This window comes from Rutilus rutilus (assembly GCF_951802725.1).
Source record: "Rutilus rutilus genome assembly, chromosome: 19".
NCBI classification, from domain to species: Eukaryota; Metazoa; Chordata; class Actinopteri; order Cypriniformes; family Leuciscidae; genus Rutilus; species Rutilus rutilus.
In genome coordinates, this window is record NC_140232.1 from 11610757 (window position 1) to 11638188 (window position 27432).

The 27432-nt window shown below is 37.5% G+C and overlaps 1 protein-coding gene across 1 annotated transcript; it reads right to left on the reverse strand.

Annotated features, from left to right (window-relative positions):
- Positions 1–625: 625 nt before the first annotated feature.
- On the reverse strand, positions 626–27432 carry adrb3a (adrenoceptor beta 3a). Its single transcript, XM_084389077.1, has 2 exons — positions 25619–27432; positions 626–1897 (listed from the first exon to the last, which is right to left on the reverse strand). The coding sequence occupies exons 1-2, from the start codon at positions 26920–26922 to the stop codon at positions 1870–1872; spliced, it is 1332 nt and encodes a 443-aa protein (XP_084245203.1). The 5' UTR covers positions 26923–27432; the 3' UTR covers positions 626–1869.

Here is a 27432-nt window from a genome sequence, read left to right on the forward strand (position 1 = left end):
AATTTCACACAATTTTATATACAGAGTTTGAAAGGTAGACTGATGTGCTTGCCTAAAATGTATTTAATATCAATAAGTATTCATCTGACATTTCATTTTCGGTTTCCCTTTGTAATCTCACTTAAATAATACATCTATCTCTACCACTGTACCTGATCAAAAACCTGAACAAAAACATATGCACCTAAAATCCTGTTCTCATATTTGTCCTGTTAAACACAGCATCAAAACTCCATCATTTGATATTATAGTGCTAAAGTTGCCACAACTGTCCAATACTTGCTAGAAAAGCTTTTTGAGGAAATCAGTGAAAGAGGAAGTTGACTGTATCGACTTGGTATGGGATGGTATTGTGATCAGTGCAAACAGGAAAAATAAAAAAAAACAAGATTTTTGGCGAGTATCACATTAAGCATAGAAAGTGATATTATACAACAAATAGGTGAATGTGTTCCCTCTCGGCACACTATGTCAAAAATACATTCTAGTATATGGGGTTCAGGTGCTTGCTTATGTTGTAGGCCTATAATAAAAATAAAAAAAAAGCATTTTTTTTTTTTTAAATGTGCGTAGAGTCCAGAATATTGTAATGGTTGGAGGAGTGTAAAGCTTTTTTTTTTTTTCTCTTTTTTCTGAATTTTCTAAATAAACAAAAAATAGCAGCATTGAACAGATAAATCTGATGAGGGCCACAGTAAAAAATAATAATAATAATTTAACAGGGATTCATGGTATATTGATTATCGGATAATATTGGATGTATTTATTTATTTTATTTATTGGTATCCCTCAAAATTATATATAATTGTGTATACTTGATTACCTTTGTCGTCATCTAACACTCACTTAAAGTTAATCTTTAAATACAGTAAGAATTTGTCAAAACCACAATTTAATCTTTAGAGAATCTCAAAATATAGATTTTATTACAAATTCGTAATTGATTTTAGTTTAGATTTATTTAGACTAAATAGTGTAGAATCATTTGCTATTTATCTGGTTTTATCAGCATCAACCAGAATTTTAATATCAACGCATCCCTATTTTGAGTTAATGAAGAATTGGCATTTCTCTACTACTTTTTACAACAGCAACCATATTTGAAAAATCCATTGCAAATTGGTGAAGCCGTCTACACGCTCTCTCTGTTCTCGGGAGAGTTCAGGTTTGCTTGCAACGTGAGAGTGGGAAATCTTGTAGCTTATATTGAGGTTGCTGGACTGGGAAAAATCAGTGGACTACTGAACCTGGACAACACAAAAATATTAACGTGGCAGGCATTTTACACATTCACAGCTAAAATGTGGGGGTTAAAATAAATAATAATAATTTAGTATAGATATTGTACAAAATCTAAACTTTTTATATTTTAAAAAAACACACTGTGCTTGGAAAGTCTATAACGTCTAGAGTTCTTGTGTCCCATGTATTTGAAGAAGTCCATACTCAGAACATAGCACTGAAAAACATGTTGGAGGACCTACTGGTCTGATTCATTTTTTTTGGCAAACAAACTAGACCAAACCGGGCTGAAGTGGATTGCTCCTGTACTCCAGTACTTAATAGAACGTTAGCGGTATCAGATCGCTCCATATTACACTCCTTCATGAGCAGTACCAGTTCAGTCGTTCTCTCCATAGACGGGCTGTTTGTGAGAAAGTTCTCGTAGCGCTTGCCTCTCTCTGGTTTTATCTTTGCACTCTTCTGTCTTTTAGTTTTGGAGCAGGCTCCCCTGATGGCTTTCATGGATGATTTTTGTGGGCCCTTGTGGTCTCTGCTGGGGAAGTCCCGCCAACTGTGATGTAAGTCAGTCCTTTTCCCTGTTTCTTCTTCCTCAGCGTCCTTTCATTTCAGCCATGCTAGAGACTCTCAGCCATCCTGCTCCTCTTGGTTACAGCTGGAGGAAATAAATAATAAGTGTTAAAGCTGAAGTACGTAATGTTTTTCAATATATTTTGTAACTTTTTTCCTACTCCAACTGAATATGTAGAAACAAGTATAAGAACCATTTGTAGGTGCAATAATCAAACATTGGGCCCTATTTTAACGAACTTGGGAAATTTCCCATTCCCTTCCCATTTCCCATGACGGATTCGCTATTTACATGGCGGAATTTGCCAGCTTAAAACTGAACGCATCTCCAGAGAGCAAACGGATCTGCTCGTGCGCGAGGTTAAAGCGCGCAAGCAGACCATCTACGGGACAAGCCGGATTCCACCATATCTTTATGCACACAAAAATAATCTTTTACATTGTAATCCTTTTATTTTTAGAGTGTACGCATCCGCCTATAGGTGCCCTTTAAATAACAAAAATAAATAAATAAATACTGCGCCATTGGCCCGGTTTTTGTTGGTCATTGGCGCAGTCTATATCAGTTGCCTCAAAATATCAATGCGACAACAATGCGCCTGAACACACCTTGTTTTCAGACCAACATGCCCATGGGAGCACAAATGGGCGCAAATGAATTTGCCATTTAAACAAGGTGGCGCTGGACGCTGGTATTAAGGAGAGGATGACCGGGGCCATGTATTGCGAGATTTTGGGGAACAACCTCCTTCCCTCAGTTAGAGCACTGAAGATGGGTCTGATCAATGCGCCTGAACACACCTTGTTTTCAGACCAACATGCCCATGGGAGCACAAATGGGCGCAAATGAATTTGCCATTTAAACAAGGTGGCGCTGGACGTGAAAAAGATAACTGACACCAGCAAAAAACACTTGTGCCTGGCGCCACATTCCACCTAGTGAATGATAGGGCCCATTGTCTGATACAGCAACATTAGATTAACCGAGATTGGGGCGTTAGCGGTACTGTTTGTTTCTGACCACAGACAGGGAAGTGTTCTGTTTAGGGAAAAAGTCATTTTTTGGTGATACATAAATGACACACAACACCTTTAAGGGTTACACAAATTGTACAAAACAACATGTTTGGAAATTCAAAAGAAGCAGTCTGATATTACATTGATTTAAGTGGTCAAAGCTGTCCACACTGTTATAGTCAGTATGAACGGCAACATTGCCAAAGACGCTGGCTGCATGTCTAAATGCAAATCTTGTTCTGACAGTCACTGGCTTGTAAAAGGCATTAACTTGTCAAATGCTATTTAGATGGACTAGTACCCCCTTCCTCTGTTGCATGCCAGTTCCCAAATTCAGGGTTTCTTAGCTTTAAAAATCTGTTGGATATGGCAGATAATTAAATACAGTCCCAAACCGACCATTAAGATGTTTAGGGTTAGAAAGATTGTATTATTTTTTGGAAAGAAAATACTTTTATGCAGCAAGAATGCTTTAAATTGCTCAAAAGTGACTATTCATAAAATAATCCTAAAAAAAATGTATCATGGTTTCCATAAAAAAATATTAAGCATCACAACAGTTTTTAACATTGACAATAATAAGAATTGATTCTTACACTGAAAATCAGCATATTATATGATTTCTGAAGGATCATGTGACACTGAAGACTGGAGTGATGATGCTGAAAATTAAGCTTTGCTTTCACAGGAAAAAAATACAGTTTAAAGTCCCCATAATAATTTACAGTTTAAAGACCCACTCCGATGAAAATCATGTTTTTCTAGGTGTTAACATGTTCTTGTGGCATTTTTCTGATGTTAGAGGACATATATTGAGAAAAATAAGCTCAAAGTTGTATTTCTGAGTATTTCTGCATTCAAATGGCTGTGAATCAGTAGCAGGCGCTAAAATGCCAGCTAAAATAGACTGGAGTTGTGACGTAGTAACTCCACTGGGTGGGGCCACACAAGCGCATACTCCCCTCCGCCCCCGCCCGCTCAGGTTCTGAGGAGTAGAGAAGACGATGGCGGATCAACACCTATGTGCGGTAGCCGGTTGCAATACTAACTGTACGTTCACACCGCCGCCGACTTGAGCGGCAAAGAAGCTCTGGCCGCCCTGTACGCTTGTCAAAAAGTACGAGGAAGCTTGTTGACGCTTTGGCCGCTCTGAAGTAGCAGCATTCTATGTTCGATCATGGGAGAAGAGAAGTGCCACACCATGAAAAGTAAACAGAATAAACAAGCAATACATTGACACTAGAAACCTTTTATAATGACAGCATTTGTATAACCGTTTTGGTCACATTATTATTTATAATTATTAGTGAGTGCGCGCGCGCGGCCGGGGCTCTCTCTCTCTCTCTCTCTCTCCTCGTTCTTATATGCCCTGTCAAGCGCGGCCTGTTAAACTGGCAGGAGGACTTAAAAACACATAATGATAAGCTTTCACTCTGTGATGGTTAAACTGCAATTAATCCGATAATGATAGGAAACCCAGCAACGGCGATGATCAGCTTCTCCTCCGTTTTCTCGGAAGCTCAAGTCGGCGCCGGCGGGTGTGAACGTACAGAGGAGAGGAGGGGGAGGGTCGTCTCCGTGCCAACGGCTCCGCCCACAACGCAGAGGCGAATTGCTAATGAGCTACTGCCGCTCTGCTGAAGCGAAGTCCCAGAAAACGGCACAGGTTTTGTGATTTTGGCTAAAAACGGCATAATCATCATTTACAGACCACTGAGAATGTTTAAAAATAGCTCGAAATATGATCGGAGTGGGACTTTAAAGTCTCCCCCCCCGTACGGGTGTAACGATACCCTCATGTCACGATTCAAAACATACCACGATACTGAACGCGCGATACAATATTATTGCGATACTCCAAGACATACGGTTAACAAAAAAATTACTGTTAATTAAAATGCTATATTTGGTGTTACATTGTGTGTGTAAACGAGTAGGCTTGAACTCTGTCACTGACTAGATATATGTAAATTAATGTAGGCCAAAAAGTCCCCCATTGCATTGTTATACATTATATTCACCATTTTTCAGGTATATAGTAGTTTACTGTAGTATACTGACACTAAAACTCTGAAAACCTGCATTTTTTCTGACACTATATATTGTTACACCCCTACACCCTTGCCTAATTTAGTATATGTGGTTCTATGAATATGCAAATTAGCCCCGCCTCCACTCACACAAGCTCAGAGATCCACTCATTGATGATCACACGTTAACGTGATTGGCTACAAGGTAGTTTGTGACGTCAGAAACACCAGCGATTTTAAACAGCGTTTTTGAGTGTTTTTGGTTCACTGCAGTTTTAAGGAGAAAATACTTAGCAATGGAGCTGACTTATGAATTTGCACATGGTTTGTCTTAAAGCATATTAAAAACACCACATAGACACATAAACAACATTAAAATCTTGATTTTCACTTCAGGGGGACTTTGAATTATAAGAAAATAGAAAACCCAGACAGCAACATAGATCAGATCCGGGCCACATCCGGTACATGATGATTCAACGCCTACCTGATGTGGGCCGGATCTGGGCCGACACTATGTTGCTGTCTGGGAACAGTCATTTTAAATAGTAAGAGACTGCTTTCAAAAACATAAAAAAATATCACCCAACCCAGACTTTTGAATGTTAGTGTAAGAAATTTGAACCCGTTTCACCTTTCAGTTTTTTTTTTTTTGTTTTTTTTTGGGGGTCATGTCTCATCTTGCCTAGGCCAGCAAATGAGCTAGGAGTGCAAACTGGTGCATCTTCATAAAAAAATGTGCATCACGCTTCGGTTTCGTGGTTAATCTGTAGTAGATGGTAGACATTCTGTTAATTAGAATTGACTTCGACGGTTGGATCTGTGGGCGCAGCAGTTATAGTGCACATATTCCAGTCTACCAGTCTACGACATCTCAATCCAATTCCATTGTCAATCTCCTCTGCTTCCTCTAATGAAGACTGGCTGGCCGAGTGATACTTTTGCCAATGATATTCTCAGTTAAGAATCCCTCATCTCATAGCGGCCTCTCGTTAACCTCTTCACACTGCTGTGAGCCCTAACTCTTCTTCTTCTCCACTATTTTCTTTCGCTTTAAATGCCTGAGATTCTGATCCTATCTCGGCTACTGTACAAGTCTCCACAGGAACACATAAACAATACCAAGCGTTTATGTGCTATCTGAGGGAAGAGGAAAAAACAAAATGAGAAATGTTCTGAGAGTGCCCGGCCCACCACTCGATCCTCGGGGGGGGCAGCGTGATGGACTATAAGATGACCAGATACATTTCCTAGGTAAAGGTTCTCGGTTTAATTGTCAAAATACAATGAAATAAGACATTTTGGTCCCACTTTATATTACTATAACATTTAAATGAATCCATAGACACTTTCAGAGCCTGCTATGAAGATTTGACAAAGTGGATGTCTTTTTACATCTTACAATTTTCTACATCTTAACGAATCCAAGAAGGAAATCATTCTATTTGGGTTGCGTCTGCTACAGCAATCTAAAGACTAAACTTAAGAAATTTGAACCAAATATGAGATTTTGCATAAAAAAACTTGGGCATCCTAATTGAGAGCAAACTTGAAATGGATAACCAAATTAATGATGTTGCCCGGTCTAACTTCTTTCATCTTCGTCAAAACAGTGTATGTGTTCCGAATTGAGTTCTCTTTCACGTCTTCTTGTGCTTGAATGCTTTAAGGATGTAAGGGGCAGGATGTAGTAACACTTGAGTCATTACTATTACCTTACAAAAACCTCAAAAACTTACAATGCTGTTAACTTTAGAATACTGGTCCAAATAATTAGTAATTCCTTCTGAAGGATTTGGTAATACTTGAATCATTACTATTGGTTTACCATGATCTTCAGTCTAGAATAATTATACATTATGCATTACTCTCATTAATTATAAACCACATATAGTAGTTCTTATTTTTCCTCCAAGAGGTATAAAAAAATAGTAGCTACTGATAATAGTAGCTAGTAGCAAATAGTGAACTACCGCATTCAACTGAGCGCTGTTACTTACTCATTAGTTAATTAGAGTTTCTTGTGAGTTAATATTAGTTAGTAACTAGGGGTGTGTTCACACTTGGCTCTGATAATGACAGTTGGCTTTAATAATCAAAAGGTGCAGTTGCTGCATTATAGTTTCTGTTCATTTTTCAGAGCATACATTATAGTCATGAAAACTGGTTTCCCATAGCTTTCCAGTCAGTTAAGCCAGGTTTCATTGATTGGTTATTGTCTCGATTACTTTGTGAAGTTGAGTAAGTATGCTACTCTCTTTGCTGCTACTGTCACACAAACAGATGTATGCATGAGGTGTTATGTTCCAGTGAGGTGTTTTTCAGTGAGTTTTTCCCCATTTATTTTCTCCATAGAGAACCGCCCAGGACAAACTTTTACCATCAAACTTTTTCATTGAACTTTGGCCATCTGACTGTTGCACTATTGTTTTGTTACCTCGACATGCACCATCCGCTTTGATTGACATCATAACATGATCCATGTTATTGGTGTTTGTGTTCATAACGCTTTTCATGGACACTCAGCCAAGGTTAAAGTTTCACTGTGAGCTCCAAAATGGAATAATACCCATGGTGCATTGTCCATACATTTGAGAAAATATATTAACGTGCCCCTATTATGCTATTTTAAAGTTTCCTAATGTTGTTTTGGAGACTCTTACGACAGGTTTACATACATCAAAGGTCAAAAAACTGTTTAATTTCCTCATAATATATTTGCACATCACCACATTTTCATTGATTCTCAAACGAGTCGTCAGATAAATCAGTCTCTCTAAATCCCTCCTTTCCGCGAGCTACTCTGCTCTGGTTGACCAGACATTGCAGTCTGTTGTGATTGGTTTACCGCGTACAGCGCGTGTGTCGTAAACAAAAACGTCCATTGCCATAACAACGTCTGCATGTCCTGAGGCTTCCTACACGGTAAACTAAACACAGTAACGAACAATGACGTCTATTTTACCATATCAATCCGAGCGCGAGACCGATGATGAAACATTGGAAGAATTCATTCAACCCGAACCTCCATCGCAAGGACGACTCGAGCAGGACGTTTCTCAGTGATGCACTACTCGGTTTGAGGTGTTGCAACTGTAATTCCTCACCATCAGCATTAACAAGTGCATGTCCATCAACAAACTGATTATTTTACTTATAGGCCTACTTATTTATTTACAGAGTATTTTTCTAATTTATTGCGGTGAACATGTGGAAACTGTATCAGTAAAGTGTGTACATTAGCTGAGCTCTAGCGTGAATGACTGACAATGAAACAATTCTTGCTCCATGCTTAATCTTTACTCAAAGTAGTGAGAACGACAGACGATCTGCATCAATATACACAGTTTTAGGTAATAGTGGCCCACAACTGATCAGCAGAAGTATTTCAGTAAGACAGTAATAATGTGAGTTAGCCAGAAGCAGGAGACCTACACAATATAAAACTCAAAACTAAGTATTTTGAACACCATCTTTCAAGAGCAAGCGGTTTGCGAATTCTGGATTGAACTCCGAGATTTGAGAAGCAGTCGTCTGTCAGTAAAATAAAGGGAACACAGCAAATGTTTAGGATTATGCTGCTGTGGTATCGTGGAAAAGATGAATTTTAACCACTGATCTTTCACATTGTAGAGCACAGCTTCTTCCCGACATGATGCTGTCCAGTATCCACAGGAATCAGCTGCAGGTTTGAGGGCGTTCAAGTTTTCCCTGGTGTATGCGCGCGCAATATGCTAATGTTTCGTCTTGACGTCACAACGAAACGGCTTATGACTCGTTTGAAGAACAATTAATTTAATTGACTCAGAGTCTAACTTTATATACGGTGCACTTTCAGATTTAAAACTTTGCAGGATGTTTTCATTCACTTAGAGCTATGTTACACACTACATGAAAGGTCATTTTCAAAAATCCATAATAGGGGCCCTTTAAACAATACATAGCCTCGTCCTTTGCCACCGTTAGCCTCATCAGCCGGAAGCCCACTTCACCCAAGCTGCCGAGGTCAGTGGCAGTGCAGCCTCGCTTCTGTTGTGAGTTTGGCCAGTGCTTTCAGGTTAGTCTGCGAAAGTCTGTTAAGTGTGAAACTTGTGACATTTTTCCAACTTTTTGAAAACTGTGTATTTAGTTTAAAATATCTTTTTCTGAGTAAAGTTAGATGGTTATGTTGGCCATTTCTAGCTCTATATTGGACACTGCTTTATTTGGGAAAATGGTCCAGTGAAATGTCAGATCTTAAACATGGTGAACTTCAATGATTGATGACCTGAAAATATTTGAATCACGTCTCTCCTTGCTGCCATGCCCAGAAAGGCCACCTGGAACACGTTTTGAATTTCTTCGTTTGTGATCTCGCTAACTCAGCTTGAGCCGTTCCCTCCTGTCATGCTTCCACTGCTGTTTTTCTTAAGAAGCTATTCATTAAAACGGAGAGGTTTGGGAGTTACCTGACACTGTAGGGGTCAAAGGGGCCTCTTATGTTATAACTTCAAATTGGGGGTGTACTATTCCCAGTGTAATTATTCAAATGAATCATCGAATGCATGTCATGACATGAATGCGCATTTCAATATTCATATTATCCACACTATTATTTATATCCTGTTGGCTTTGTCTGCTTATCGGAATAGTTTTATGGTGGCACCCAAATCATTCATCTCATTAATCTCTCTCACTCTGTTATGGATTCATTTCTGATTACCTCATAAAGAATCAAAGGACCAAGGGGTATTTTTGATGCGCTGAGAAAATGTGCAGCATCTGTTTGTCTGCCGTCATCCATATCCATGTGATGTGACAATGAAAAGCAGACCGCAGAGTCTTAGTGGGAGTTTCATTTCCATTGCAGAGTCGATTAGAAGGTTATGCTCTTCAGCCATCAACTTTTCCACTTTTCAAACTGTCCTTTTAAACAGAAAAGGTTCCCTTTGTGAAGCAGACGTGCGCTTAATCTTAATTTTTATTAAAATAATATTAATTAAATAAAAGGTAACCTAAGTGTTTTTAAAAACAGCAAACTTGTATGTTCTTAGAACGATCAAGTACACTTTAAAAAAGTGCTCTTTTGTAATAAAATCAAATGAAAAGTTTAAATTTAAAGGTTTAAATTATTATGTTAATCTTTTGTCGTGCTTTAAAGAGGTACACTTATTTTGATGTGCTGACTAGCATACTACAGCACATGTACTTGAATACAATTTGAGTGTAATTTAAAGGGATGGTTCACCCAAAAATGAAAAACCTGTCATTTAAGAACAATTAAGAAACACATACAAGTTTGGAACAACATAAGGTTGAATAAATGATGACATAGTTTTATTTTTGGGTGAACTAATTCAAATATTTTAAGTGGGTAACACTTTACACTAAGGTCCCAATAGTTATTGCATTGAGTTACACTAACAATGAGCTATGCATTTGTTACATTATTTATTCATCTTTGTTAACGTCAGTTAATAAAAATACGGTTTATTGTTCGTTCATGTTAGCTCAAGTCCATTAAACAATATTAATAGAGACAACTTTAGTATTTTGTTTTGTACTTATTGTAAAGTGTTATCAACTGTGGTTATGTTCATTCATGCATTTTCCAAAACGCATGTCCTATGCAAAGTTGTGGGAATGTTGTTAGTTCACAGTACTCAATGCATAAACTAATGCCAATTAATTGAACCGTACAGTCAAGTCATTGTCCCTCATTACAGCATCTCATCATACAATTTTTTTAAATTTAGAAAAAGTAATTTTCCCCCATCCAACTCAAGACTCTTCTTGTCCTTCCACATTTTTTTATCCTTGAATATGAACTCCAGCATGGTAACATGAAAATCATAATGTTCTAGCTGTAATGTTCATTCTAAAAATGAAAACATACTAAAAATAGCCACTCTGGCCACACCTATAAAAAGGAATAGAGTTTATAAAACATAACGCAGTCACATATGCGCTGTCATATCTTACTCTCCATTGAGTTTTACCTTGATTTACTGCACTCACTGGGCATAGTGTTTCCATTTTAGATGAATCAAAGTAATTTATTTAGCACAATGTCTGTCACACACAGTGCCTGAGGGAAATTGAGGTCGCCATTGTAATAAAATGTAGACCAGGAGTGGAAAGCATGATATCAGGCTAAATAGAAAGGTTTAGCTTGTACTGAGGGTGGAATATCAGTATCCTGTTTAGCTTTAGCCCATTTATCAAATCCGTCTTTGAATGTCCGGAAAGCCTTTCATGCACAGTGCGTGGAATTCTTCTCATAGATGCTATATAGAAGTATAAGAAAAAACAACCTCCATTTACATATATTTTTTTACCCTTTGGTTTCTCATAAGAAAAATGCCTATATGTTTTGCTGACAAGCATTGACGAGTGACATTGTCCAGTATCGGAGGAAAAGGCTTTCTGCAAATATCAAGGAAGTGAGTGCTACACTGGGAACTAAGTCATGACAGGACCGGTTGACACTTTTGTTGAGCATTCCATCCAGATACGGCCTTTATAAAAAATAAAAAAAAACCCTACATGATCCAATCTCTGCTTGTTGGCCCTAGTTCAGCACAATCATCTCTTCCATCAGCTGAGTTCGTTGCAATCCAATTCTCGTTTGTTTGCTTTTTGCCACAGACACATCCATCTCCTTTGTCAATGAAATTTGGTGTCATTAAATGTATACACAAATGTTTGTGCAGTCATTTTGAGTAATAAGACGTCGTATACCGATTATGTGCTTCCATGGATGTAGCTTTGTCTCATCATTCAGCAAAATGGAGCTCTTCCAAGGCTGATTTTATGCTCCAATACCAGCTGTACCAAACAGTTAGATGACCAAAAAAGTCCTGTAGGTCCAACAGCTTCATAATATGCCTGTTGTCCATCTAGTTTACACAGTTTAATCGTAAATGAGCTGTTAAGCCTTGAGGTTAGAGTTCAGAACACTGATATAATTTCAGCCACTTAGTCAAACCGCAGTATTGGCATGGCTGAGGAGCTGATCTCACAATCGACAAATGTTCTCACAAGTTTTATTTGCTTACTAAGGGCCAGATTTACTAACTGTGCTCCAGCACAAACTCTCTTTTGGCATTAAAAACTACTGTCAGGATTTACTAAAGACACGCAATGAAAAAATTGTGCTGAAAAGGCATTAACAGGGTTATTTTTGCGGCTGACTTCATTGCATATGCATTTGTTGGAGTTTCGCTTTCAGACGCAAAATATATGGGGGGAGAGTATTTAAATGAATCATGCAAGGTGATTTACTAAGGTTTGCGCTAGTCAATTTACTGGTATACTGTTATATACAATTTATTGGTATATTATTTACCGCCCAAAAAAGGGTGTCTTAAAGGGATAGTTCACCCAAAAATGAAAATTATCCCATGATTTACTCACCCTCAAGTCATCTTAGGTATATATGACATTCTTCTTTCAGATGAATACAATCTGAGTAAAAAAAAAAAGAATCCTGGCTCTTCCAAGCTTTATAATGGCAGGGAATGGCTTTATATTTAATAAGTTCATGAAGCGATGCATTCGTGTTAGAAAAATATCCATATTTAAAACTTTATCGACTAAAGTAACTAGCTTCCGGCAGACGGCGTACACATCAGTTTGCAGTGAAATAGTAACCCTTGAACTTGATGCACAACGTAATGATGAACACGGAAGCGCAGAGGATAGAGCAAAACAAAATACCAGTCACAAATTATAAGTCTAAAACGAGAATTTTTAAAGAGAAATGTCGGAGGAGCTTGAGTTTGTTGCCCATCTCTGTTTGTTTGAACCGCGAGAGGCGTCAAAACTTACGCTACTTCTACGTCCTACGTCGTACATCTATCCTCTGCGCTCTTTTGCCGTAAGTCGACTTGCCTAGGCTGTCTGTCGGATAGGGCTGGACGATTTTGACTAAAATCATAATCGCAATTAATCAAACAAGTTACCTCGATTACGATTATTGAACGATTATTTATAAAAAAAAAATCCTATGTCACTGGCAAGGCTTATACTGTAAATACGTTCGTATTTTTTCTAATGAAAGATTTAGGGATGTCCCGATACCACTTTTTCACCGATACCACAGCTTTGGCTATTTGCCGATACCGATATCAATCCGATATCTTTATTTTATTCTTGAACTAATACTACTAATAATAAAATATATGAAAGCACTTTGCTCAATTAGCCACATAAAAACATCTCACTCAAATGGAGAACAAATACTTCTCCAGTATATAGTCCACATCAACAGTTGATAATGAAGGACTGCCACCCTTTATTCAAAAGGCCTTGAGATATGTTTGGTAACCTGAATGAATTTAAAATTAATTAGCTATATTTCAGATCAATATATTTGTTTCCTTAAAATTTAAATTAACTTTAATAACTTCTCATCTGAATTATAAATCGTTAATTTCTGTATAAAATAATAGTACCATTAAAAACACATTTTATTTTATTTTTTAATCAATGTAGAATGTGTAGGCCTAACTTAAAAATAAAAAGATTAGTGCTCTGTTTTATGGCAAGACATGAAAACCAATGCAATATGATGAATGTACAAAAGATGAGATCATTTTTGCTTTGTGATTTTGGTTGGGTGACAGTTGTAGGTTACAGTTTGACAAAAGCACAATGTTTTACACAAATATAAGTAGGCTAAACACTTTGCAGTTTTAATGATGTCCTGTATTTACAAATTGACGTTGATGTTATAATGACGAATGATGTTTTTATGTTTCCACTGTTAAGATCGCGCCCATGCCTCTCTCTCTCTCTCTCTCTCTCTCTCTCTCTCTCTCTCTCTCTCTCTCTCTCTCTCTCTCTCTCTCTCTCTCTCTCTCTCTCTCTCTCTCTCTCTCTCTCTCTGACACACACACACATTCCAGCATTGCAATCTTGACATTGCAGCCTGTTCATTATGCTGCGTTCACACCAAACGCGAATAGAGCGTCAAATTCGCGTCTATCGCATCTAGTTCTACGCTTAAACATTTTGAATCCATTCGCACGTCCAAAGCGAATAGGACGCGCGTAAGCGAGTTTGAAGCGAAATAGACGCGCGTTCACGGGTGGAGTCACGTGACTACACACGCGGTAATATGTTTTAAGGGGAAAGTACATTAGCACACAGAGGGAAATAACCGAAATAACCGTCTTGGTAAAATTACGTCGGTTATAGGCTCTGAATTTCGGTTTCGATTACTTTTCGATTAATCGTCCAGCCCTACTGTCGGAAGCTAGTTATTTTAGTCTATAACGTTTTTACACAAACGCATCACTTCACTTCTGAAGGCCTTTATAAACATGCCAGAGCTGTGTGGAGCACTTTTATCATGGATGGATGCACTTTGATGGACTTTGATGGACATAACTCCGATTGTATTCGTCTGAAAGAAGAATGTCATACACACCTAGGATGAATTGAGGGTGAGTAAATCATGGGCTGATTTTCATTTTCGGGTGAACTATCCCTTTAAACCAGACACTAAATTGCACTGCTCTTGGTAGATTGCGTTGGTCATTATGGAAAAGATCAGGCTGTGTCTGTGATTTTTTTTAATTTGCATGTCAGTAGATCACGCACAGAATTTTCCACCCCCATCTGCGCTTTTTTGGAATTACGCTCTCATGCTAATTTGCCCTGTTTTGATAAATCTGGCCCTTAATCTATTACAGGACTCTACACGAATGGCTTGAACAAATGCTAGATAGTTTGTTCCTATGAGGCATATGATAACTGAAAGTCAGCAAATATTGTTAAGAATTATATTTGTACATATTTGATTATCAAGTCACTGTCAAAGTTCACCTAAAAATCTCAGTTTTAATTTACTGCCTTCATGCCGATCCAAACCTATATGAATTGCATTGTACAGTGGATTACAAAATAAGATATTTTGGAAGAAGATTTTGAAAGATATGCTAATATGATTAAAGTCAAAGGGGCTTAGTGTTGGTTTGGACCCTTTGTATGAACCAAAACCACTGAAATATTTCCCCAAAAGAGAGAAAGTCATAGAGGTTTGGAACGACGGTAAGTAAATGATAACATAATTTACATTTTGGGGTGAACTATCCCTTTAAGTTTGTTCTGAACAAATATTTCTAAAAGAAGTTCTCGGTAATCCTAGTCCAAGCCCGTCAAATGTTATTTCATATTTTGGTAGAGCTGACACAAAGCTGTTTCAACATCGGTAGCTGAATGACAACAGTTTGAACAAATATTTCCAGTCGGCCCATCTGTCAATCCAGTTTCTATGGTAATTACTCCATTTTTACTGCATCGTAGCATAGCAGAACCACAGAGCTGCCCTTTGACATCCAGTGCTTATCCTACAGGGCATTCTGCATTTTTCCCTCAAGTTCCTTTTTTGAACCGAATGAGCCTTAACTGATTTGATTATACTATATACCTCTGAGACATTCATCACAGGCAAAACTTTAAAAAAACAGACTGAAAGCCTCGCAGAGCAGAACATCGAGGTTCTCGCCCGCTGATTTTCAGCTCCGCAAAGTACAAACACAAAAACAACCTTGCCGGTACATGTTTCGATGAGTGTGAGCCGTCAATGTTCACCCTAAAATCATACCACAGGGCAGTGCTTACCAACTTTTTTTAATCTTATGAACCCTCTTTTCACATCAATAAGGCTCAACCCCATGGTACAATTTTAGAGCGAACATCGAGCACTCGGTCATTCGCCATGCAACGCCGATCGCACACTCATCAAAACGTGTACCAACAAGGTTGTTTTGTGTACTTTGCAAGAACAACCTTTCTGGTACATGTGTTGCATGGTGAATGACCAAATGCTCGATGTTCGCTCTAAAATCGTACCTTGTGGCAGCGTTTAGCAACTTTTTTTTGTCTTACGAACCCTCCTGCCACATCAATAAGGCTCAAATATGATTTTTTAAGCAAATCACACGTAGTATTGTTCAATTTTCAAAAGCTATGCCTAATATTAGCCATCCAACATATTAGCCACCAGTAATACAGACATTTGGCAACCTCCAGCAATAAAATCCAGGTCAGTGTGAACGAGGCTTCGGTGTGAATGTCATCACCTCATAAACGGGCTATAATCCGCACAGCTGCTGGCCACTGACTCAAAAATCACACTGTATCATAACCATAATAAAATGTGGCAAAGCGAGACGGGAGCAGCTGCTCCTCTCGACTTTTGATGTGAAAACTCTACTCTTGCCTTTCATGAAAAATTTGGAAATGCAGAGATATTGACTTTATTACGCAGCTGTTTTGGCAGAATGAGAGAGAGGAGCGAAGCTGAGAAAGGAACAGAAAGATCACCTGCAACCGGGTATGCAAATCATGCCACCCAAAGATTGAATTAAGCTCAGAGCCAATGACAAATTAAACTAATTTTGGTGAGTTTATTTGCAGTCCCACAGGAGATTAAGTTTCACTCTCATGCACAGGATCTCTATGCTTTAGACTCTAGACAGAATCACCACAAAATGTGACCCAAACCAATATATACATATTCAAATGTGTATATATGTAATATGTAGTTAAAATATTTAAACATTCCTTAACATAGATTTGCTTCATAAGCAAAAATGTGTAAGATACTGTAAAACATATTGTTTTCAGATAATTTATATTGAAAATAAGGGATGGGAGGATTTCGTACTTTTAATTCTGATGCTGTAAATCTAAAAAAATATTAATGCAAAGTGTTTTGTATTGGTCATACAAATAAATCTTATGTTTTGTATCACAATACTGCCTGATGGTATTTTGTATTGGGTTGAAAACCTTCTGAAAAGTTGGGTTGAAAAGTCTATTGATTCTCAAGTTTAAATGATGTTTTGATATTTATTCTAGAGAACAAGACTAAGAGATGTGTAAAGCCTTGCCGGATAAATCCTTACACTGGGGGCAGATAACAGGTACTGAGGTAATAAGTGTAAAGCAGAATAAATTACCCATAATCCTCTGCACAGGATCACCTCCCCTGGCAACAGACGTACATGTGTCTAATTGTTTTATCCAGCCTTGAAATGGTTTAAGTGCTTAAATGTAGTAAAGCCAGGAGGTAGATCAGAAGGTTCTAGGTGCAATAATACAATCTTTAATAATTACCCATTAACATGAATATCTTTCTGGTTTAGTTAATGCAACAGCTTCCTTTACATCTCATGAGAATATTTTCTTTTTTCCCAAAGCTGTTGTTCAATGAACAACGATTAGTGAGGTGCCTGTAATAACACAAAGTGGCCTTGTCTACATCTGCGCGGCGACATATTGAGGACATTTTGAAAAATTGGTGGAATTTCCTTTTAGCTGTCAAAAGTCTTTTTGAGGCTAGAAAAATAACTCTATTTGTTGCAACTGAACCATGGGAAATATTCACTCCACTGCCCTCACTCCCCTTGCATGCTTAAGGTGTTGATATGGGTACGGGGCCATACCTAGATCTCTTCTTTGGGAAGAAAAACCTCTCCAGGTAGACTAACTACACTCTCAGACACTGATTTTACGCTCTTTTATTCCTGAGGTTTTGACCGTGTATTAGATTCAGTAACAGAATGTGACGTTCACAGCTGCATGAGTTATTATTCTCCTGCTGTTTGAAAGCCCTCTCCATTTTGCCTGCATGAGGAAAACCCTGATCTCAGCATGACATCTAAAACAAGCAAAACCACATCTCTCTGACACTCAGCAAATCATTTTTTTATTATCCTTTTAACCCCGTGACATCTCTCTCTTTTATATTCTCTAGCTGTTCGCTCGAATATCACTATTTTCATCCTCCAATTTCCACAAATGATTGTTCACATAGGCAGCACGCAAAGTTTAAGATGACTTTTCGGAACAAGCTCCTGTGATGCTTTGCATGTAGTAAACTTTAATGGATATACTGTACAATGTGATCTCTAAGTCTGCTAACAGTAGAGTTCATCGAGTTCAGTGTCGAATCAAAAGTGCATGTTTGCTTTCTAAAATCAAGACATCTATATTATGGACTAGCCAGTGCATTATTAAACACATAGTACATTTTAGCAGAGGGAAGTTTTTACTTGATTATTATATCAGTATTGTACTGGGGCATTATTGTTAAAAGACACATACCATGGATAAGACGTTAAGATGAAATCCTGATGATCTCATAATCAGTACAGTCAAATTGCTATATTTATTGATATTAATTTGTATATCTCTTGTATTTTATACTCATAGCTTATTATTTTATATCTCGTCTTCACTGTACAGCGTAGGGCATGGTTACGGAGGTTTCTCCCAATTTGAGTGGTAGCATCCAGAAAAGTGGTGTGCAAATATGGAATTATTATTATTATTAAAGTCCTTTGTCAGCATAATGCTCCCTTGATCTGTTGAGGAGAGGCACCAATGCCATTTTAACAGTTTAATAACTATACTGATAAACTGTAATATAAAAATTAATCTCTCTTACTGGTGTACACGGAGAGACTCCTACTAATGCTTTTGATTGATTTGTTTTATTATACTGTATGTTTCTACAAAATGTGTTTTTGCTGGAGCCAACGTGACCCCACACTCTTAAAAAATAAAGGTCCAAAAAGAGGAGTTTCTTAGCGATGCCATAGAACTGCCATCTTGGGTTCCCCAATGAACCTTTCAGTGAAAAGTTCTTAAAAGAGGAAGTGTGAAGAACATTTGAATAATCTTTAATAAGAAACTTTTTCATGGATCCATTGATGCCAATAAAGAACCCTTATTTTTAAGAGTGCAAGCAGAAGTAATCTTACTATAAAGATACCAGTCACATTTCTGAAAGTGCAAGTCTAAATTATATTATATTATATTATATTATATTATATTATATTATATTATATTATATTATATTATATTATATTATATTATATTATATTATATTAATGTATTATAAACTGTCAAAAAAAAGTCACTGTTTGGATTTAAATAGGCATTTATAGTGATTTGATCAATTTTACAGTGGTAATTATGTTTCTAGTGTGTTACATGTTTGGGAACAGTTCTTCTAACCCTCTTTATAGAAATAATTTATTACACTCTGTAAAGTCTCCTCCAGTACATCCCAAAGACTTTCAATGAATTCAAGGTCTGGACTCAGAGGTGAAAATGATTCTCCATGCTTCATCCCAACCATTCTTTCACAGTTTGAGCCTGATGAATCTTGATGTCATCCATATGGTCATGATGTGTCTTCATACATGTCTTCATACATGGTTGTTTAATAAATGAAAAGCCACACACTCCATCAATTAGAATTAGAATAACTGTTGCCAAACATATAACATACTAGAAACATAATATTAACTGCAACAGTGATCCAATCATTGACTCAATTTATTTTATTTTATTTTATTTTGGCCAGGCATTATATTATATTATATTATATTATATTATATTATATTATATTATATTATATTATATTATATTATATTATATTATATTATATTATATTAATTATATTATTACTAAAATAATCTCATGGCAACAATAAAAAGGTTAAACTCAACTTTACTATTATTATTTTCACACATAGGCCTACATCCATGTACTAAGAAATCAATATACATTGTGGATAGTGACAATATGTATTGTGTATAATTTACCCAAAATAAAAATGTATGTGTAATGTATCAAGTTTACAGAGTTTTAGTGTCAGTACTATATTAAACTACTTTATATAATGTTGAATATGATGTATAATAATGCAATGGGGGAATATTTGTGGGTCCTGATAATGCCAAATGCCAAGTTAAATTTCATTGACATTATTTTAAATATGTCTAGCCAGTGACAGAGTGCAAGCATGTTCGTTTGAATAATTCTGTATTTTCAGCTTCAGAATCAGGAATATTTGTATTCTGGTGTCACCATTGTCATTTGCATTTATTCAGACGCTTTTATACAAAGCGACTTACAAATGAGAACAATAAAGCAGTTAAACTAACAATAGGACAACAATATGCAAGTGCTATGACCCTTCCCAGTTTAATCTAACCTTTGTCCTGTGCATTGAGTTACCAGCACTAAGTCCAAGCCTATTCATTTATTCAATGTAAAACCAAATATATTATTTTAATCAACAGTAAAAAAATGTGAGTGTCTTGGAGTGTCGCAACAATATCGTATCGTGAGTTCAATATCGTGACGTACTATCGAATCGTGACATGAGGGTATCGTTACACCCCTAATATAAACTGAATGGATGCTACAGCCTCCATTGATAAAGAGTTATGAGCTTAGATTCAGGTGTTCTCAGAAAGGGATCCTCTCCTGAAATCTCATAGCAGGCAGATATTTGCTAGATCTTGGTGATTTGCTCTATATTGTGGCTAAAAGAGCTCTTTTCCATATTGAGTTCATATCCTGTTGCAGAGAATTACCTCATTGCTTAATCTGTCTGCACTTTTTTCTGCCAATCTTTTTTTTTGCTCCAGGTTTTTTTTTTTTTTTACAGAGAATGATAGAGCAATCATTTGAAGGCATGCTTGTGCTGATGTACAACATATGGCTCAATGCACATGTGCAGAGGGTGTTATTCGGAAACTAAAGGCCATCTGGGCATATTCAATTGTTCAAATATTAATGATCATTTCACTTTTGATTTATGTGATTGCATACACTTCAAAGGAATAGTTAAATCCCCCCCCAAAAATACAATTCATATAATTATAATTCAAAATAATTATTCATTACTCACCAATGCAAAAGCACCATAAAGGTATAATATATAAAATGTTCCGCCACAATGAGCTGGACCTGAGAATCAAATCAGTCTGATTTGTGTTCACAAATTATTCATGGCTTTACATTTCTTCAGAAAACTTTGAATATAGCTGTATGAACTACTTTTATGGTGCATTTAAGGAATTTTTTTTTGGATCCTGCTTGGTCTTCATTCATTGGCCATGTTTACATGCGCACCAATAATGTAATTATTTCCAATAATCAGAGTAAGGACATCCATGATCCATTGCATTTACATGGGGTAAAGTTGAATTATAATAGCATTATGAGGGTGCCTGTAAATGTCTTTGTAATTGCATGTAAAAGATTAACCAATAGCTTCTTCAAAATTTCTCTTTTTGCATTCAACGGCAGGAAAAACTAGTGTGAATTTGGAACGACATGAGGGTCTGCGGCTGAAGTATCCCTTTAAATGGAACAGAGAAAAAAGAAAGGCTTTTAACTCCCTCTATTCTGCCGCTCCTTGATTTGAGATCTCAAACCGAAACCTGTTGTGCCATTCAGTTATTTATCAATCAAGAGCCAATCTTAGCTCCCCTTTCTTGTAAAGATCAACAGTAGCCAGAGAGCGATACCAGTAGCTGATGGTTGCGATAAACCTCTGATCTGTGGAAACATGGTGTCCCACTGTTACAGCAATGAAGGCGATGAGAGCAGATAAGCCATTATACCAGCCTCGGCTTGTCAGCTGTATTGTGCTCTTCCTCATAAACCTATTCAGTGATTAAGCACCTGTTTGTAAAGTCAGGCTCCAGGAAAATACGCACACAGGTGTCAGACAGCCGTACAGTAACAGCCCGATTCGCAAATGGTTTTTCAATCAGTGGAGTCATGATCAGATGGAACCGACATCCTAATTTGTAGAACGTCATGCGGCATGACGCAAATTTTTTAATTCAAGCGAATGGAAATTTCCAGGCTTGCTCATATTGAAAGAATATCCTGTTTTAAAGCTGTTCCATTTTAAAAAAAAAAAGAAAAGAAAAAAAGCAACTGGTCATTTTTAAAGTAGAACATTGTAATCCTATGGAGTAATGCAGAGGGAATGCTCTCCAGTGTAGATCATTTTTGCCCTGTCTAGTCTTCTAACTCGTTTGATTATTTTCCCAACAAAACTTTACTTTTGATGTGTCCGTCTAACTTGCACTTTGCATGGATAGGTGAATGCAATTTGTTTCTTTTGGCCAAACATCAGCAGAGAACAACTGGACGTGCTCCACTCAAAACAGTCTTTGACTTTAGTATGCAAATGTATTGGAGGAGTAAGGTCTGCGTTCACTACTATGTTTACTGACCTTTGATACTTGCAGATAATATGCCAAAATAGTGCACAAACCAGCACTATGATGCAAAAACATTGAACACTGTCACAATCAAACAGAAGCTCCAGATAGCAACTAAAATAGTTGCAAGTGCAAAAATAATGAACATTTGCAATAATATTTGAATATGTTGTCAACACTAGTGATAGTCGGGTAAACTTTGTGCACATTTGTATTAGGTTTCCTCAAAGATCACCCGATTGCATGCATAACTATTTTTTCTGCACGGAATGATAAACATAGCGCAAGAAGATGACTGTATTAATCAGAACTTTTTAATAAGTCTGTCAATATTTATGAAACAGCCTTCAACAAGTAATCAGTCAATCGTTCACAGCGGACTGTAACACTGAAACGCGAAACTACTTTATAGTCATTAAGATTTTCACTGAATCTTTTTAGAGATATCAAAATGCATATGATAAATTAGCAATGGTATTTTAAAAGCATACATATATTATTATGTCATTTTTATTATTATTTAAATTAGGCTATATTATTATTTAATAACAACCCTCTTAATCATGAGTATGTAATGTCTTAGCTAAAAATAGTTTTTTTTTTTTTTTTTTTTTTTTTATAAAGTCACAAAAATATATATCGCCCATTTTCATGAAGAATTTGAGGTTTTCTGATAAGTGTTTGCCTACTATCTTGCCTTCTCTTCGAGCATTGGCTGCGCCTGCTCTGTTTAGGTCATAAACAGCTTCTCCTCAAAGGCGGAAGTGTTGCGTTTCAGTGATAAAGTTTATCAGCTCCTGGGGGTGTTAGAGAAGCAACAGAGGGGCCCTAAAACTTGCCAAAAAAACACTACAGAAACCACCTCATTCTCACCCAAACAAAAGTTAATTTAGAGGTAGAAACAATAAATCCATATTTAGCTTGTATAGCAGTAATATACAATTGACGCACGTTTGCTTGCAAAAAAAAAGAAAGAAAAGGTGTCCTTACAAAGTTCTTTCTCACGGAGGGTTAATCAATTTACATACCCTTTTCTCAATGCGCTCACTGAAACACAAAGCAATCATTGTGGCTTCATTCGTGTGTTTCTGCCGGCAACACAAAATGTACCCATCAGCAGCACAGCAGCAACATATTGACTTCCCGTTAAACAAAACACATTATCTTCCATCTGTCATTATTTGAATTACTGTATGTCCACAAGGGCAACTTTCATAGTACACTGCTCTAAAAATACTCAAAATGCTCATTTTGTCTTATTACATTTTGCTAGACAGAATTTTCTAGCTGCACCCGTATTAAATAAAACTCACTGGAGACCTGGTCACGGTGTACGGAAAATGAAGTACACAGTTTACGTGAAAGGGCTTCAGACATCACAGGGCACATCAAATTTTACTCAATGTACTCGCAAGATGGTGAGCTATACGCTGAATAATGTGATTTGTTTGTTGAAATGGGCTACCTGACACCAGTGAACTCACAGCTTTTGGAAATTGAAGTCGCTTAGAATTACTTTAAGTTGTTCCTTTCTCTCCGCCTGTGCCGTTTGGTCTCCACCACAATCTTTTTACTCACATGGAGTCTGTCGTGGTTTTAGCTGCTTGTCCAAGAGAAAAATTATCTGTACATTTGTGATATAAAATGATGCATGTGCGTATACAGATACAGTTTCATCAGTTAAGACTCTCACGCTATATTTTGAAACTATATGTAAAGCAGTTAGCAGTAATGCTTAATGCTATAATGAAAAAATGTAATGCACAACAAAAGTGCATTCTATTCAGTGGGACTGTTTTGAACCAACCAACCATTTTTTGGTCAGTTATTTAGTTTTCTGATGAGAGAAAGATGACATTATGCTCTTTTTTTATTATCTCCTCAACTCAAAATGCAAAACAACTAAGATGTCTCTGTCCTGTGGTGTCTGATGCACATGGCTGTGTTTGAATGTGAGATGCGTGTGCGTGTGCATTGTTTCCACTTCATTGTGGCTAGGAAATGTCTCCAGGGCTTGCCCACCCAGCCCCCTGTAACAGCTGCTGTAAACCCTGTACTGTGATAGTCAAGTGTGTCTCCCCCATTCTAGGAAAAGTAGTTCCTGAAAAGCCTCTATATACAAAGCAAAACCAATTCTGATATCCAGTTCCTATTTTAGTGCATCAAAAAATCCTACTGTATGTATATTTTTTTATTATCTGTGACATCAGAGCACTGACACTGTTTTATAAAAACAAAAATAATGTTTTTAAAATGTTTTGATTTTGTTGTTAGGAAATATTTAATGTAGTATAAGTATTTATTTCCTGTATTGCAGAAGCTCTGTGTTTGTACAAATGAAAACCCACAAAAACATCTTAAAATTGGCCTCTTCCAGCGAGTCATTAAAGTAACTACCACATTTTCTGGATAAAACCCTGCAATTATCGGATCACTATTTACATTGTAAGTCCGACAGACTAGAAAATGTCCCAAATGCAAATGCGTTATGAAACAAAACTATATGTGTTTGTATATCCTTGTGGACACTGATAATTATCTTTTTGGTCTGGATGAAGAAATTTAGATCTGTAATGAAATAAGAGATTGATATTAAAAAGTGTGTGTCTCTTTGTGTTGGGATGAGGTTTAAATTAACATTTGTATAAACTTTACGTGGTGTCTTTTTTTTTCTTCTTCTATTTTTGATTTCTAGGGAATGCACTGTTATTCTTGCTGCTATTTGTAAAGGTGACACTCAAAAGATACAAAAATTAGTGTCGTGACTATTTTTGAGACAGAATTCATGATCATATTTTTCAGTTTCTGTTTTTCATATTTGTACAAGTAAAGAGACTGTTTTTATATAAAGAAGTTACTTAATCATTATCAATAATTTAAAGTCCAACCAAAATAAACAAAAGGGCAAGTCTGGCTCTTTTTAGATGGTCAGTTCTCTTGGGCATTTAAGAGAAAGAGCTAGATTTAGAGCACATGGTTTCTCTTTCATATCAGAGCTTGTGTCCTGTTCCATTACTCATACCTTTCTGCTGACATGCGTTCTTTTACAGATAATGCTCAAACAACAAATGTTCAAACCAGAACAAAAATTCTTCCTTCATGGCAGTTTTGCTTAAGTGCTGTAGCTCCCGAGAGGAACCTTCATCTTCATTAGGTTTAACTGGCCCTCTTGTTTCTGTGTATTTCAGCTATAAACGCAAGTAATTATTAGCTTAAACGTTGTATTTCTTCCCCTATAAAAACTTCACCTGGCTGTTTTACATTCCACCGTAAGTAGTACCATAACAAGTCATTTATTTTTGCGTGAAATGTTGTACACATCCAATCGCTCTGTAACCCAAGACAACTTCAACATTGCCCTGCTCAACCTTGACGCACTTCTCACAGGGCTGTATCCCCCCCTGAGAAAAGTCACCACAAGCGCATTCGCAACTTTAGGTCACCTGATTACAGCAGGTTTAAAATTCACTGGACGTGATATTGAGCAGTCTGACCCTACTGACACTGATTCAGGGAAATTGATTTCAGTCATTTGTCAATACAGACCTAAAACTGACATACGTAATCAAGAAGTACATGCTCTTCTGAACTTCTTGGAAAATTGATCAGACACATTGTGAACACTAAAATAAATCTATAAGTATAAAGGAAAGTGTAAAACTCTTTATCTACAGATATTCTTCACGTATACACCTGACAGCACAGAAGTAAGAAGAAAACGAGACTCACAACTCTGTCTCCGGTTCGGATAAATCACTGAAGAACGTGCTGCCGTTGGAGTGCGGTGGTCCCGGCGACGGCTCCTCGCTCCTGTAGCTGCTCTGGCTGCTCCCTTCCCCAGGCAGTGTCCCTTGGGATGTGGGGGGCTTCTCGAACGATCCAGGCATTCCTGGCTCTGCAGAACCAAGGAAGCAAGGGCATCGAGTCCGAAGCTCCTTGTAAAGGAAGTTGATTCTCAGCGAGGATATCCAGGGGCAGCCAAGAAGATTCTTGAAGGCTGCACGAAACTCTGGGCTTCGGCAGTAGATTATGGGATTGAGGCTGGAGTTGATGTAGCCTAACCAGTTTAAGTATCGAAAAACACTTGGGTTCAGCAGTTCTCGATTAAAGACATTGAAGATGTTCGCCACGAAGAAAGGCAGCCAGCACAGTGTGAAGATGCCCATGATGATGCCCAGCGTCTTGAGGGCCTTGTGCTCCTTCAATACGGTTAATTTCGACGGTCGTCTGCGAGAACTTTTCCGCCTTGTTGTCATCCCTCCGACGTTATTAAACATTGAAGGCAAGTTGTTGTTGCCATGGATCGCCGTCTGTACCTGATTTCCCATGCACTCGTTTTGGAACCTCAGACGGTTCTTGCCAATTAGCTGTACCTGTCTTGTGGCAATGAGAAAGACACGAGCATAGACAAAAATCATGATGAGTAGTGGGATGTAGAATGAAACCACTGATGAAATTATAGCAAAGGGCATGTTTGTATTAAAATCACAGCTGTTTGTGACATGTTCCATTTTTATTGTTGAATTGGTCACAACATGCCAGTTGTTCATAATGGGGACGAAGGAGATAAGAGCTGAGACCATCCACACAACACAAACGATAATTCGAGCCCTGCACTTATTCAGGAGCACTTTATACCGCAATGGCCGCATGATCGCAATATACCGATCCACCGCAATGATGCAAAGGGTCTCTATACTGGCGGTGACACATAAAACATCAACCGATGTCCATAAATTGCACAAAGTCTTACTAAGTTTCCAGAACCCTGTTACAGCAATCCTGGCAGCCAGTGGCACCACCAGCACCCCCATTATGAGGTCAGCACATGCCAACGACATGATGAAGATATTCGTTGTGTTCTGAAGCTGGGAGGTACGTGCTATGGCGATGATGACCAGAAGGTTACCCACGATGATAAACGTGATGATGATGATCATCATGACCATGATGAACATCTCTAATGATATCCACTCAGGTTCAGGTGTTGGCGTCGCAGTGGTTAGTGGAGTGCTGTTTGTCTGGGATTCCATGTTTCAGTATTCAGAGATCAAGGTACGCGATTTTTCAAACTGGATATCAGAAACAAGCAGCAGCAAAGAGACATAGCTAGGTGCTCAAAACTTCAATTCGGTCTTCAAAGAAGTGATTGAGATACCATGACAATGATGTATTTAATCTTGCATTTTATACCACCATATCTCCAAATGTTGAGCAACAGCATCAATTCCTTTTCATATATTCTTCAGTCATCCTGCAAAGATTGTGCATATCCAGCTGTCCTGTGGCATTTGAAGCAAACATATGCGCCTGAACTGAAGATGTAGAAGGAAAGAAAAGTCCCTTTTATTCTGAGTTAAAACTGGTCCAAGAGAGATGGGGGAAAAACATTTCAACTTTTAAGAAAAGCTCTTGAAACCAGCAGAGAAAAGGCAGATAAGCCGCCGTCCTGTTGAAGTAGTCCGCTGAAGTGGAGTTTGAGCTGAAGTGGAGTTTGAGCTGAAGTGGAGGAGGTTCAGTCAGCGTGTTACCACCGCGTGTGT